Source organism: Cynoglossus semilaevis, chromosome 13, assembly GCF_000523025.1.
Source record: "Cynoglossus semilaevis isolate Cse_v1.0 chromosome 13, Cse_v1.0, whole genome shotgun sequence".
Classification (NCBI taxonomy): Eukaryota; Metazoa; Chordata; class Actinopteri; order Pleuronectiformes; family Cynoglossidae; genus Cynoglossus; species Cynoglossus semilaevis.
The window spans coordinates 4,366,122-4,381,108 of record NC_024319.1 but is presented as its reverse complement, the minus strand read 5'-3'; the positions used below and the strand labels follow the sequence as shown (position 1 = coordinate 4,381,108).

The following is a 14,987-nucleotide window of genomic DNA, read 5'->3' as shown; positions in this document are numbered from 1 at the left end:
GTATATATATATATATACTGTATATATATATATACAGACTAATAGCCTAAGCAGCTACTTACACATGCACGGGTTATAGAGTTCACAACGATAAGTCAAAATATTCTAAGACAAATGAAAAAAAAGGAAAAAGAAACCTTGGAGCTGGAGTCGTTTCCAGCTCCCTGGACAGTTCTACAGTCATCACAGGTCCAGATACTGGGATAAATGAGCATTCACGCTCACTTTTACACCTAGGATCATTTTGGAGTGAACAATTCACCTCATTTTGCATGACTTTTTTTTTTTTTTTACTGTGGGAGGAAACCAGAGAACAACTCTCTCCAGGAACATGAACACTTAAGACCTTCTGGTTGCAATCACTTTTTCCAACATGTGCCGTTTGAACAATATCAAATCTAACTGGCAAAATAAACTCTATTTATATGCCGCATGTACCAGGGATGTAACGATGAAACGATGCACATTTTTTTACAAAATGGTTCATATGTTAATTTTTGATAGTTAAAAAAATCTTTTGTACTAGTAATATTTTTGTAGGAACAGAAAAGTTTTTGTTCCTACACAAGATTTTTTAAAATGTTCCCTTTGTTTTTCTGACGGATAAAATTAAAGTCAACAAAGTAGACTGTCCTTAAAGAATCAAACATGTGAATTATTCGACGTGATCACCACCTGCTGGACACTCCTCATATTGCTAGAAACCAACATATTTAAACCCAAAGAGTTGATCGATTCCACCGTTTTATTTAAATGGCAGTTTGTGAGGTTGGCACAAATGAAAAAATAATCCACAGGCATTTGGTCTCTATGAGAATCCTGAAAAAAAAAAAAACTAGGCAGACAACGTTAACAGGCAGTGCATTATCAGCGGAGGTTTTACCTCCGGCTCCGTAGACACCAGTGGACCGGAATACTGTTCAGTTACATTGCACTAAGATACAACATTAAGAAAGAAGAGCATCACAATTAAGTTAAGATTTTCTGTCAGACTGAAGTCAGACTTAAGGCTTTAACAACTCTGATTCACAGTTGTGTAAGAACAGTGCAGTGTAATATACCATAATAATAAGGTGACGTAATAATGTGGTTGAAGAATTAAAAAACAACAACAACAACTCTGTCTTAATGTGGTATTAACAAAACCTGGGACAACACAGCTGTGTGTCCTCTGGCAGTAGTAACGTTAACAGTAATCATCACCATGACAACATACAGTAATATAAATTGAACAAACCTGCATTGGCTTTGAACATTGTGCAAGATACAGTAAACCGATTGTCTGAAGCTATTGCATAGCCATAAAGCTTTTGATTATGATTTGGTCAAATCAGCGCTACAAGAATATATATATATATATATATGTATACATGTATATATATATATATACTGTATATATATATATACAGACTAATAGCCTAAGCAGCTACTTACACATGCACGGGTTATAGAGTTCACAACGATAAGTCAAAATGTTCTAAGACAAATGAAAAAAAAGGAAAAAGAAACCTTGGAGCTGGAGTCGTTTCCAGCTTCCTGGACAGTTCTACAGTCATCACAGGTCCAGATACTGGGATAAATGAGCATTCACGCTCACTTTTACACCTAGGATCATTTTGGAGTGAACAATTCACCTCATTTTGCATGACTTTTTTTTTTTACTGTGGGAGGAAACCAGAGAACAACTCTCTCCAGGAACATGAACACTTAAGACCTTCTGGTTGCAATCACTTTTTCCAACATGTGCCGTTTAAACAATATCAAATCTAATTGGCCAAATAAACTCTATTTATATGCCGTTAATTTTTGATAGTTAAAAAAATCTTACCAAATAAAACACTACACAGCTCAAGATTTGACAAAGAAATAATGATCAAATTTAGAGACACAGAAAAATCTGTCCTGATGTGGTTTAGTTAAAATTATAAAGGGTTTCAATCTGAGGTTGTTTAAAAACTTGACGTCGGTTTACATTTAAAATTGTTATTTCAGAAGATGGAAAGAAACTATAAAAAACATAACACTGCTCAATACCTGACAAAGAACAGATGTCCAAAGACAAACCTCAGAGACATGTCTTGACACTAGTATAGAAAAAAATTGCAACCTCTTGAAAGTCAAACATCTGTCTTAGAACTTTTTGACTTACCCTTGTATGCTTGAGCGGTGCAGACCCAGTAGTTTGATGTCACAGAGCTGCAAACCAGGCAAATATGTGTTAGTGCTAAAAACAAACAAAACAAAGGCTGTAACATCACTGTACCACCCCCTGCTGGCAGGACATAAGATTTTTTGGATCTTGTCTCAGAGTGTGCTGTCAAGAGTGTTGTAGTTATCTTTGAAGTTCTTCAGCTCCAGGAAGTTCCTGGGCCGTTTGCTCCGCTGCTGCAGTGTTGATATGAGGTAGGTGGTCTGGGTGGGAGAGGAGGCACTGCTGGCCGGCTCCGTCATACTGGTCAGGTCCTTGGCTGCAGACTGGTGCTGCTGCGTCAGTGTGCTGCTGCTGCTGCTGCTGCCACCGCCACTCTGAGACTTCACGCTGGAACCACAAAGGCAGAGGGAGTGTGTATTTAACATTCCAGGATGGGATTAGCTGGGGATAAGTTGTGTGTTTACTCACACAGTGGCCAGTTCACCCAGAGCTTCTTGGTATTTAAGAAACTCGGCTTCACCGAAGGCCTGTGGAAAACAGAAAATCAGTAAACTCAGAGTAATCGAAATAACAGGATGACAATCTACACAGTAAACCAAAAACTACTGGCCTCAGCTCCATGCCGGGCTTTATTATACCCCTCCAGTACTTTGTCAATCAGGGAAACATGGCTGTCCCGGAACATGCAGTGGGAATTTTTCAGCTGCAGGAGCCAGGTTCGGAATCGTTTTCCCGTCACAGCAGAAGAAGTTCCACCCAGTTCACGAAATGGGAAATCTTTGAACACAAGTCAGAGAAATTTAAAATACAGTTGGCTGACTTTCTATAATGTATGGGAAAACTGAAGTCCTAGTTTTTCATTTAAAAATGAGCTTTATGTAAAAAAACAAATATATATTGTACCAATTCATTTTATTTCTTAGACTAAAACAAAACATTTTATTGATTAGAAAAAAAACTTTGCTGTTCACCATAATAACAATGAAGTGGTGATTGTTAATGAAGAGTCAAACTGACCAGTGTCTCCTTTGAAACTGCTTTTCACTGTAATAACAATGAAGTGGTGATTGTCAATGAAGAGTCAAACTGACCAGTGTCTCTGATGGCATCCAGCGCCTTCATCCTGTACAAGTAGTCAAAGGAACTTGACCCTAAAACACAAATATTATAATGTTCATGTACACTGTCAGCGTGTGTGTGTGTGTGTGTGTCTGTGAGTGTGTGTGTTTGTCTCACCCGTGTGTTCTCTCTGCTTCAGCCTGTCATCATCTGGGGACAACAGACATGGTTCAAAGTGGATTTTCTGGACCTGACACAGTTTGGCTTCAATTTCCTGTCGGAGCTCCTACATCACAGACACAGAATCACAAAATGAAGTAAACAGTGAGAGAGAACCATTAACAAACAAACAAAACAAAAAAATGGAAACTATTTTTTCTTACTTTGGGTGCGTTGTGGCCCAGAGGAACATGTGGTCCTCTTCTGGACTTCATGGCAAACCGCATAATTTGTCTTTTGACAAAAATGAACAGTAGAACAAAAATCTGTAAAGGAAGTGGAGAATTTAAATCAATCCCAATGTTTTTGTACCAAAAACAGGATGTTTTCCCTGTTTGTTTAATTTGATTTGTTTGTCTCCTTCTTTTGAGCTGCTCTGAGAGGATAATTTTGCATCACAAATTAAATTACACGTCAGAAAACAAGTTATATAATTTAAAACCTGCAAAATATTCACATTTTTAAATATGTGATGCTATGTTTGTATGCTAAATTTTAGCTGTTTGACGGAGAATCAGCTTCCGCTTCGGTGTTAGCATAAAATACAGCAAATTAAAGACAAGAGAAAAAAAAGACTACTGCCAATGACTAAATCGTTTAAAGAAATACATATTTTCCGCTGTTTACTGTATGTGTTACCTTTTTACAAGTGTAAACATTCGTTTTTAATTCAGACCAGATTTACTCATCTGTTGCACCGCTCCCAGTTTACAAACACACATTAAAACAGTGAAAAAGACTCACCAGGCTTCCGTAGGCCATGACCAGCACCACATTTATGCTGGAGAGAAGCGAATCTTTTCGCATCTTTCTAACAGTGTGTTTACTCTATGACTAAACTATAATAAAATACTACGATATCGACGCCCGGTACTTGACCAGTAAGAAGCCAACATTTACATCGGGGTGGTCGTTGTTTAAACACATGGAGCGGACGGAACACGACACACACAGAAGGAAAGGGGGAAGTTAACGACAGACAGGTGCCTGTGAGTAGTTACATGTCGCTATACTTTGTTGACTTCCGTGTTAGTCATGTGACCGGTACGCAGAGGCGCAGACGTCTCCTTGCCCGGTGCTGACCTCTGCTGGCCAGAATCACAATGAAAGCCTTAATAAATCCTGCTGGCATCATGTTAACTCATTATATGTAACGTGAATTATCATTCAATAAAGACATTTCTATGAATGAACATTTGAGGGAAAGTCATTCCGACATTTTATAGAATTCTAAAATAATAATAAGTTATCTGAAAACGGACAGAACAGAAACTTTTAGAGGAACATTTTTCACTTTTTTCACCTATCTTACCTTTTATGTATGTATGTATCCATACATACATCGATACATACATAAATACATACAGGCATACTAAATATTGATTTGATAAAAAATGACTAAAAATACACTCATTTGCCTTAAAAACTTAGCTATGTCCATTTTTGTGGTTAAAATATACTTTTTTGGTACGTCAACTTTATATAAAAATAATAAAGATGAAAAATCCAATCAAACCAAACTAGACGACTACATTAAGAACAATTATCAAATGTAATAATTACAGATTTCTAAGATTGACACTGATGACAACATACCAACTAGTGAACGACCTAACTTTGTCATGAGTGCAGTCTATTGTTCCGTGAATTCCCTCTCCACTATTTATACCCACTGTGACTTGCTGATTACAGAACATAAACTGTCTCTTGTGTAAACAGCTGCTCTTAATCCTACACCCTGAAGAATGAATTATAACCACCGATGGCTCGAGCGAGAAAGTTATTTGCATACATCCTGCAGAGAAACAGGGTGCCATTCTTGTATCGGGCACCAGGGTGGGTGTCTGTGGAGCCATGCTGGAGCTATTTGCACACACACACACACAGACAGACACACTTATTTTGTGTGCTGAGAAGATCGTGCAACCGACCAGTCTGAACACTGGTTGGATCTTCAGGTCTGTCTCTTCACAGTTCACTGTTTCGTCTCAGTCTGCTGTAGGTTTCTGACTACAGGCAGACAGACACGTCAGTTACACAATGTCACCCAGACGTGATAACCACAATTTCCTTTGTTGCATGAAAAAGACAGATGCAGGTGCATGCAAACACGAAAGCAGCAGTGAGATGAGATGATGGGACTGGTGACAACAGAAAACTGTAAGTTCTGCACTTTTTTTCCATTTATAAATCTATATTTAAGCCTCTTTGCTGCTGCACGTCTTACATGATAAAGGAGCGATTGTTGTTGAACTAGTCCTTCATGCCTCAGAGAGCGTGTAAGTCTGTACTGGAACTCTGGGTTTTCACACAAATCACACAAGACCGTATGTTTGAAAAACAACAACATTTTTTCCATGTTGGTGTTTTAGAGCCATACGAAGACATCGGGGCCTCTGGTCTGAACCTGAAGCTAATCTCTGAGTTGGAGTTTATGATGTTTATCAGCCTAACATTTAAAGCTACGTAATGATGATCTTTCACATTGCTGACAAATCGACCTGATACAGGTCATGGGCGTATTTGACGACTTACTGTCTTCTAGTGATTTAAATCAAACTCTCATACTCAGATTTTACGCTAGTAGTCTGTAGTGTTTGTATCTATTGATTTGGCTAACTAGTAGCTATTTTTGTGTTTTGTCTTTTTTTTTCTACATCATTTGGCTAAGTCTTAGTTTGTGTTTGTCACAAAGTCGACCCTGCCCTTCACAAACAAACTGGTTTGTGCTGAAGTTGGATTCCCACTCTTTCTTTCAGTATGGATTTTTCCACTTGTCACTCTGATTTTCATCCCACTATTTATTGAGTATTATTAATTATTAATTAAGTATTAATGATTTATTAATTAATATATTAATAAGTGTAAATGGTCGTATGTGTACATTTACCATATGTGGCCCTGGGATGGACTGGTGAACTGTCCTGGTTGCCCTTTGTGCAATGAATGCATACATGCTGTGGTCGGTCAGGCTGTTGGTCAGGCTGTTGGTCAGGCTGTTGGTCAGGCTGTTGGTCAGGCTGTTGGTCAGGCTGCCCTGGTGACACTAGGTGAAAGGAAAAGATGAAAAAGTAAAAAATCTAACATGAATTTTATAAAAATATATATTCACTCAGAAACTACAGTATATTAGTGATTAACTGTATAGACTGTGACACAAACAAACTCCCATTTAAACAAAAACAATTTGATGCCCTCCATAATTCCCACAATTCCATTCTTCTTACAATGTGCATTATTTACATACTCTGCTCTGCACTTCCTGACCGCGCGTACAGGCTTTTCTTTACTGTTTTTTTTTTTTAATCTTCCTGCTACATATCATATACCACAGGTTCATTTCTAAATTATTGTTGTAATTCAATGCCTTCTAAAAATAACTCCCAGGATTTGACTGACAAATGAAGAACTTGAACTTCAGTCCTGTTCTTTACATCAGTCTTCAAGAAACAAATTCAACATTCTTTACGTTCGGGTTTGTAATTCTATAGAACCCTTTTTTTTAACCAGAACAATAAAAGGGTTGATGAATGAAAAGATTGTCCCCACAAATGATCATGTCTGTGTGTGTGTGTGTCTGTGTGTGTGTGTGTGTGTGTGTGTGTGTGTGTGTGCACTCCCTGTTGAGGGCTGAGTCTTGGTAAAGTGGAGTTAAGAATGCTACCCCGTGAGAGAAGGAAAAAGAAAGAGAACAACAATGGAAGGGGGAGGAGAGAGAGACAGAGACCATACAGACACAGGGAGAGAGAGAGAGAGAAAGAGAGAGAGAGAGAGAGAGGGAGGGAGAGGATAAACCAGTGTAGCAAGTTGACTTCAGCAGGCACAAATCCATAATGCACAGCTGAGAACAGCGCTGACACAGAGGGAGAGCGAGAGAGAGAGGAAGAGAGGGAGGAGTGTGAGAGAGAGACAGAGAGAGACACAGAGAGAGAGAGAGAGAGAAAGAGCGAGAGAGAGAGAGAGAGCTGATGTCATTGGCAGGCATTGCCTTCATTGTAAACCTGTGTCAACACCATGGTCTAAGGCAGAGGTCGTGTAAGACGGTAAGGTGTGTTGTATTTGTTGTGTGTGTGTGTGTGTGTTTGGCAGTGAATATTTCTCACTAACAACTGTGCTCAGAGTAAAAGTCTGTCTTTTTCCACCATCGTCAACACGCGACTGTGCTTGTGTCTGCTGTTCAGTGGGAGCGTGGAGCAAACGGGGCCGTGTTGCCCAGGTTACCCAGATGGGAGGCTTTGTGACCTGGCAGAACAGGTGTTTCTGTAAACTGACACTTGGACTCACCTGTATATGACAGCACAGCCCAGCACTAATTCAGTTACACATAATAAGATGAAGCCCTGAAATATATTGTGCACTAAGCCTTTTTTTTAATTCCTATATTTTTGCTGCAAATCAACCTCTTATTAAATAATGTTCTTGACTGATATCTAACTGTGAGTGGATGACTGATCAAAGACAATCCTCTGATATCTCTGATGGGCCATTGTCCGACACCAGTAACAATACCTGTGGGTGACCCTCTCTTTCCGGGCTGTATGTAAATAAATGTAACTCTGTTCTGGTCTGGTCTCGTCGTTCAGTGTCTCTGAGCCTCGTTTCGTGGCTGCACCACAGTTTCATACAGCGTCTTTTGCAGAGAGAATTGCTGTTAGGTGAGTTTTTCCGGTTTTTTGTGCAGCTTTAGCCGATGCTAACAGGCAGTCATGAGTGTGTTGCCTAAGTAAACAGTTCTGATTACGTGTGTTTGGAACAAAGTGCCTCTGTTCTGTGACTGTCACCTCACTGACGTGATGTGTGGGAGAGTTCAAAAGGTTACAGGTTTGAGGTACTCTCCTTAAATCACGGCTGAAGGGCAGAATGAATGATTATAAACTCAGTTGGAACTGATTTTCGACACCAATTAATCCAATGAGGACAGAAATATAAGATGTGTGATGAAAACGTTTTCAATTGATCAACACACTCACCGCAAATCAAACATATTCAGTGTCTGGAGTTTAGGGAGAAAGCAGGAGTTACACGTCAGTCCATGTGGGGTCAAGTTAATTTTACCTCTGCTTTGAGAAGGAAGTGTTGTTGCGTAGTAAACTGCTAACACTTCTGTGGGTTGCATGTCTGCAGGCTACACAGAGTGTTGCATTCTTGGCCTGTCATCTGTAGGAATTTCTGATCACTTGCCAATTGTCATTCTCCCAGTTTCACTCTGCATTTTTTAAAATAAACACAGACTGGGCCGCCCGGATGTTGTGTATGGGCCACATGTGGGCCACGAACCTCTATTTCAGTAGACCAGGCTTAAAGTGTGAATTAACGGTGCTTTGGTTCATGTCTAATATTTAGTGTTACTCTTTATTAACTTAGTGCTCATCTTTATATTTATCTATATTTATATTATATTATATATATATATTTGTATTACGCTAACTGTGAATGGAATCTGACTAATATATGGACTATGGAAACTAAAATTTTATTCATGCTCGACAGGGAATGAAAGGCGTTCGCTGCAGTCATGCTGAAGAACTGGAAAGTTGTGCAACGACCAGAATAAAAGGCGGAACCTGTTGGAGTCATCACACCTAGACCTCAACACAGCAATTATCAAGCATCACGGATATATATATATATATATATACATATATATTTATATATGTATTTTTTAAAAACGTATTTGCTGTTGTTTTCAATCCAAACATCTGTGGAGTAGAGGGGGCAGAGGATGTGGGTGGCGTTGACCCACAGAGGCAGCTCTCAAATGGACTGGTTTCAGAGTTCAGTCTAAAGGACGGTTGCTTGGATTTGGACAAGTATCAGTTCAATCATCTGATTTTTTTTTTTTTGGGATTTGGCTCTTGACAGGAGGTCATTTACTTTGTTTACTTCTGACAATGGACTTGTCCGTCCTCCCTCCTCCTGGGAACGAGGGCACGGGGCGGACAGAGCCACGCTTCACTGTCCGCTCGGCTAACTCCCCTTCATATGCTCTCACCCGCAGACCAGGTATTAAAAAAAGGAGTCTCTCAGACCAAAAGAGGGAGGATGCCAAAGATGTTGGACAAAGATTAACATATGGGACAAACACAAGTTGGACAAACAGGGATGAGAATGGAATTGCAAAATATCAGACCAGGATTGGTGGTTTCAGCAATGTCAGAGGTCAACATGAGGAGCATGAGATTTCCTCTAAACTTACACACAACGGTACCGAACACAAGCTGATCTCAGAGACAGAAAGAAAGACAGAGTCTGGAAACGACAGCAGGGGCAGGACGGAGTGGAGGAGACACACTCTGAGCAGTAGAAGTAAGAGTTTGGACTGTAGGACAGGGGAGAGTCCAGGTCACGGCAGAAGAGATGACACATTGTCAACCACTTCAGGACCGAGCGTCAACAGCTTTGATGAAAAAAGAACAGGACTTGAGACTGTGAAGACCAGGGTGACGTCCTCTGTGCACGTCTACAGTTCTGCAGGTAGAACTGGTGTTCAAGAGAAAAGCCCAGTCAGTGACCTGGGTGCCCTGAGCTGGGGTAATTCCCTCCCTTCCAGGATCAAGTCCCAGTCTAGGTCCACAGAGACATTTCTGTCCTTGGGTCCAGCTGGAGGTCAGAGTATCCTGGAGCGGATAGAGAAACTCTATGGATCTGCTGGTTTTGGTAAAGCTAATGAATACAGCAGATTCAGAGACCCCTCCACTTCACCAGACTCCCCCGTTTCACCACAACTCAGGTCGTATGAGTATGGAACTTTTCCACGACGTTTCTCAGGAGAGAAACACTCCTACAGCCCGGTGCCTAGCACGACCACGTGGTCACCACAGAAGGATACTTTGAGTCCAGAAAGTTCATTTTCCACAGAGGGAACCAGAAGACCATGGCAGGGGAAGGTGCAGGGTAGAGTTTCAGAGGAAATGTCCCCAGGGACGGGGTTGGCGGACATAGGCACCAGGTCTTTGGACAGAGCCAGGAGCCGGAACTCTGTAGCTGCTCAGATAAGATCTGCCAGAGCTTCAGGAGGCTTTAATGTTCCTCAAGACGTTCCAACAACTTTCAGCACGAACCGGAGCACTTATCAGGTGACTCTCTGGAGAGACAAGGGAGAGACCAATGGACCAAAAGAAACGAGTTACGGTTCAAAGGAACCAACCCCAGTGAGGAGTCTCAGCACAGACGAGGACGTATTTGAATTATACACAGGAAAAAACACATTGAAAACAACAGACAGAAAGGATCGGACTGGTTTCTCCTCCGCAGCCAGTGTGAGAAACAAGATCAATCAGTTTGAAGCTCTGTCACAGAAATCTCAGAGTTTGGCGACAGGACAGCAGCAGCTGCCCAGAAGAGCCTTCTCGGTGCCAGCACAGCACAGCGTGGACCATGACGGAGTGAGGAAAAGTGGGTCAGCCAAGGAAATAAGCAGCTTTAGAGACAAGTGGGAGGGATTGAAAGAGGAAGGGAAGGTGAAGAGCACAGGTGAAGAGGAGGTGCTACGAGCCAAGAGGAAGCTCCTGTTGGACAGGTTCATATCAGAAGACATGGTCAGACCATGGAGGACAGAAAGGGAGACGAACGACTTGGTTGTGAAAGATAAAAAAGTTCAGATTCCTGAAGAGTTGGGTCAGAATTCCAGATTTATGACCACACTTGAAATTCCTCTGAACAGAGAAACTATGAGACAACAGAACAGCTTTCACTTCGATGAGACGGATTTCTCCAAAGTCTCCAGCCCTGAAGAATCCGGTCTGAAACACTTAGGAGCCACAGATATGCCATCAAATGAGACGCCCTCTGGTGGACATAAGCTGACAATGACCTCCTCTATAGGTGATGAAGATGAGACTCCAACCAACACTCCCAACAACTCACCCTTCCATTCACCTACAGCTGAAAAGTCCTTTCCCAGGACAGATCCATGTGACAGAGATTCTGTCTGCACACCAGTCAGAACTCCTGAACCAGACTCCACACCTCCCCCTCACCCTGTGTCCTCCTCACCCTACAACAACCTCCCTGATCCCATCTCTCTTGGTGACAGCGGTGTGCACCAGAAGAAGAAGAAACAAGCTCTGGACCTCAATGCCTGGGTTTCCGGCCTCAACTCGGCCTTTATGGTCTGGAATGCCGGTGGCAACGATGTGGAAGATGACGATGACGATGAAGGTACGCAGAAGGATGAAGATTCCCCCTACGATTCTGACTCGGGAGAGTCTTCCGTGACCATCACCAGTAACATGAGCCAGTCGGATCGAAAGAGCTTCAGCCTCAGGTCAGTACACTTTGAATGTAATCAGATGAGTTTGGTTGAAATCAACAAACGTTGTTTTAAGTCCTCGTCTCTCCGTTTGAACCCCACAGTCTGTCAGACCTGTGTAACTTTGCGGGAATTGAGAACGAGTCTGAAAACGACAGTGACGAATGGCAGTCGACGGGCGGACGGTCGGCCTCCCTGAGCTCCGACGTGTCTGCGCTTTCCTACGTGTCAGTGATGCCCACGGAAGAGCTGGACAAGCTGCTGCAGGACGTCAAGAACCTGGGGGAGAGTCAGCAGGTACTGTACCAGCGATGGTGCGCACTAATCGACATTTAAGAACTTTTTTCTCATCTTCCATAATTTTGCAACAATTTATGACATCAGTCAGTTCATCCTGTTTATCTTCTGTGTGTGGGGTAAACAATCTCTGGGTGCTCTCCATCTCTGTCACAGGACTATGATGCTGTGCAAGTGGTTGTTCTTCACAAGGAGATGGGAGTGGGTCTGGGCTTCAGTGTGGCAGGAGGTGTCGACCAGAACAAACCAGTCACTGTGAGAAATCCCGGCCTTCAAATCCATTTAACAAAAAATGTTTTCTTGTGTCACGTGACCTGGCGAGCCTGTCGTTGTCCGCTCAGGTCCATAAGGTGTTTCACTCCGGCGTAGCCGCTCAGGAAGGCTCCATTAGACAAGGAGACCGTGTGTTGTCCATCAACGGCACAGCACTGTCTGGCTTTGCTCACTGGGAGGTTTTAAGAGTGCTGAGGAGAGCCAAGACTCGGGAGATGGGAGTGGTTGTCGTGAGGAGGGGAGATGCTGGTGATGCTACGAAGAGTGGAGTAAAAACATGTATTCAGGCACCAACGCAAACTCCTCAGTTCACCGAGGCGGGTGAGAAACGAGCCGAGCACTCCGAAAGATATCGAAGTTATCGGTGCTGAATCTGCAGTTGTTGAAAATAAGATAACCACTTGTGCGTGTGCGTTTTTCCATTCCTCTCAGGTTGGGACATGTGTGTGCGACTGGAGAAGAATGACAGAGATCTGGGCTTCAGTCTGGAGGGGGGTGTGGGCTCCAGTCTGGGGAACAGACCCCTCAGTGTACAGAAGGTTTTTCAGGGTGAGAGCTCAAACTGTACTCAAATAAAAACTGTCAATATATCAAAGAATAAAAAAACCCCGATATATTTTAAATAATAAATAATTGTAGATGAGACTATTGTCAACCACCCACATTTGGCATGTCCCCCCACAACAGCACTGCGTGTCCCATTTAAAGGACATGACCCTCACTTTGGTAACCCCTATCTTAGTAAAAAAAAAATCAAAGAAAAGATCTGTCTGTTTGCTGCTCTGTGTGGACGCCAGAGACCTTTAGTAAACAGATAACAGATAAGGACTTTTTTTGGTGTGCACATGTTACAGAGAATCTGGACATTCAAACCCTCTGAGCTGTTTAAAATCGAACACTTGTCCATGTGTCTAACATTGCCTGTCCCTGTTTATATTTAAAAGAAAAACAATAACATTTGTCAGAATTGCTGCTAACCTTTCCATAAATGGATCTTGTGTTACCCTCTTCTCTGATGTCCTTCCAGGAGGTCCAGTTGATAAGGTGCGTCCTGGTGATGAGATCCTAGAGATCGAAGGTGTTAGCATGCTGGGGATGAGGCGTCTGGAGGCCTGGAGTTTCATCAGGAGGCTCCCTACAGGACCGGTGGACGTGATTCTACGGCGGCTTCTGAAAATCAGTAAACATGAAGATTAAGGACGTTTGTTGCCAACGACATATATTTTTTTACACAGTGATGAAGAACAAAAGAACAAAAAAAACCAATGGCACCAATATGTTGTATCTACTCTGCATATGAGTAAGCCATAAATAACCTACAGTAAGTTAACAGTGCCATTAAACAACTTTATTTTTTATATTTTTTAAACATTATTTATTAAGATGAAACCCTGACGGAAACAAAGAGACCAGGTCCAAAGTGTGCATTTTTATCCCTCAGACATTTACAACTACCTCAAGGTCTGTGATTTTTTTTAGTATAATAATAAATAAAAATGCATTTTGCCATATAATTACATTTGCCAAATTTTATACAAATTGCATCATCAGCTGTAGGCTAAATATGTCCACTGTAAATTTAAAATCATAATGTATTCTATTGTAAATACATGAAAAATATATGAAGACTTTATTTTGCTTTTTTTGCTTTTTTTTTTAAATAAATCCTAAATGAAGAAGATAGATGAAGAAGATTGAGTTATTCATATGTCCGGTAGAGGGCGGAACACACATCATGTGATGCCGTCGTATTTAAACAGGAATGTAATCTAAGAAAGAAACAAGAAACTCTGTGTCGGCGAACAGCACTTGATAACGTTCTCCCACCTTTACTTTTCCCAGTGTGTAACTATTTGTGATAACAACAAATGATTTTACGTAATCACTGAGGTGTACAGAGTTCAGTGGCAGTGTAATGACACCGTCACAGATAACACCAGAAATGTTTTGGAAACACAAATGTTTGCGCTGACATGGTATGAAACACCGTCAGAAGTAAAGTTAAACGGATTACAGTGGATCACATGGCTAAAAATCTGGATTTCAGCCAGAATTATCTACAGGAGCCATCAATAAATATAGTAGAAAATGAAGCAATAGTCTTATCTACAAGGGGCGATGGGGGCCGAGGGGACTTTGGAGATACCTGGACAATTTTGTAGTTTATTTACAGCTGTAATATTTGTCTATAAAGCCAGTTTTCTTCAAAACATTCATTGTCAAATAAATGAATCCATTCCTCTTCCACCACTAGGTGGCAGGAGATGGTAAGATCGAACGCATGTAGAATATTATATATATAAAATAATTATTTTTAATTTATCATTTTGTTAAAATTAGAAGAGATATGTATACAATATATGGATATATATATATATATATATATAAAGTATAAACTATAAACACAGTATAGTTGTGTTTTTCAAAAATACAGCATTTCATACAAGTATCCATAACAACAGTACTACATGCAATCATAATAAGACTAAGTACAGGAATCACACCTGTATTTAGAGCCAATCAGTGCTTATTGCACTACATAAATATTAAATAGTTTATCGTTAACAAACAACGCGTCCGGTATCCGAACATCAGGTCACCAGATAATCGGGCTTTTATGACCCCAGTTCTTACAGCGAGGGTCATTAAACTCAGCAGCCAATCCGGAGGTTTTACCAGCTGTGGAAAAACAAGCCGAGGAGCGAGGCACACAGCAGAGGTTCTCTGATGTTCAGG

The 14,987-nt window shown here is 41.2% G+C and overlaps 2 protein-coding genes across 5 annotated transcripts; one reads left to right on the top strand and one right to left on the bottom strand.

Annotated features, from left to right (window-relative positions):
- Positions 1-798: 798 nt before the first annotated feature.
- LOC103388199 (uncharacterized protein C1orf43 homolog) lies at positions 799-13,364 on the bottom strand. Of its 3 annotated transcripts, XM_017037941.2 has the most exons (8): positions 13,230-13,364; positions 6,321-6,476; positions 3,595-3,696; positions 3,389-3,497; positions 3,244-3,303; positions 2,763-2,929; positions 2,621-2,679; positions 799-2,539 (listed from the first exon to the last, which is right to left on the bottom strand). In XM_017037941.2, the coding sequence occupies exons 2-8, from the start codon at positions 6,384-6,386 to the stop codon at positions 2,305-2,307; spliced, it is 798 nt and encodes a 265-aa protein (XP_016893430.1). In that variant the 5' UTR covers positions 6,387-6,476; positions 13,230-13,364; the 3' UTR covers positions 799-2,304. The 3 variants fall into 3 exon arrangements, with proteins under 3 accessions (XP_016893430.1, XP_008321323.1, XP_008321324.1); XM_008323101.3 differs by lacking the exons at positions 6,321-6,476; positions 13,230-13,364 and adding an exon at positions 4,175-4,729; XM_008323102.2 differs by lacking the exons at positions 6,321-6,476; positions 13,230-13,364 and adding an exon at positions 4,070-4,170.
- LOC103388209 (uncharacterized) lies at positions 4,919-13,556 on the top strand. 2 transcript variants are annotated; one of them, XM_008323114.3, is made up of 7 exons: positions 4,919-5,590; positions 8,921-11,696; positions 11,786-11,978; positions 12,135-12,233; positions 12,320-12,572; positions 12,684-12,800; positions 13,279-13,556. In XM_008323114.3, exons 2-7 carry the CDS (start codon positions 9,322-9,324, stop codon positions 13,446-13,448), a joined length of 3,207 nt encoding a protein of 1,068 aa, XP_008321336.1. In that variant the 5' UTR covers positions 4,919-5,590; positions 8,921-9,321; the 3' UTR covers positions 13,449-13,556. The 2 variants fall into 2 exon arrangements, with proteins under 2 accessions (XP_008321336.1, XP_024917282.1); XM_025061514.1 differs by lacking the exon at positions 4,919-5,590 and adding an exon at positions 7,402-7,473.
- The last annotated feature ends 1,431 nt before the right edge of the window (positions 13,557-14,987 follow it).

Bases quoted from the DNA above. Each gene is read 5' to 3' on its own strand.
- LOC103388209 (XM_008323114.3), top strand. From the start codon at position 9,322: ATGGACTTGTCCGTCCTCCCTCCTCCTGGGAACGAGGGCACGGGGCGG. The intron at 11,697-11,785 runs GTCAGTACACTT...TGAACCCCACAG, and splicing joins CGAAAGAGCTTCAGCCTCAG to TCTGTCAGACCTGTGTAACT. The intron at 12,573-12,683 runs GTGAGAAACGAG...CATTCCTCTCAG, and splicing joins TCCTCAGTTCACCGAGGCGG to GTTGGGACATGTGTGTGCGA.
- LOC103388199 (XM_017037941.2), bottom strand. From the start codon at position 6,386: ATGTATGCATTCATTGCACAAAGGGCAACCAGGACAGTTCACCAGTCC. The intron at 3,304-3,388 runs GTGAGACAAACA...TTTGTGTTTTAG, and splicing joins GAAGCAGAGAGAACACACGG to GGTCAAGTTCCTTTGACTAC. The intron at 2,540-2,620 runs GTGAGTAAACAC...TTGTGGTTCCAG, and splicing joins CTGGGTGAACTGGCCACTGT to CGTGAAGTCTCAGAGTGGCG.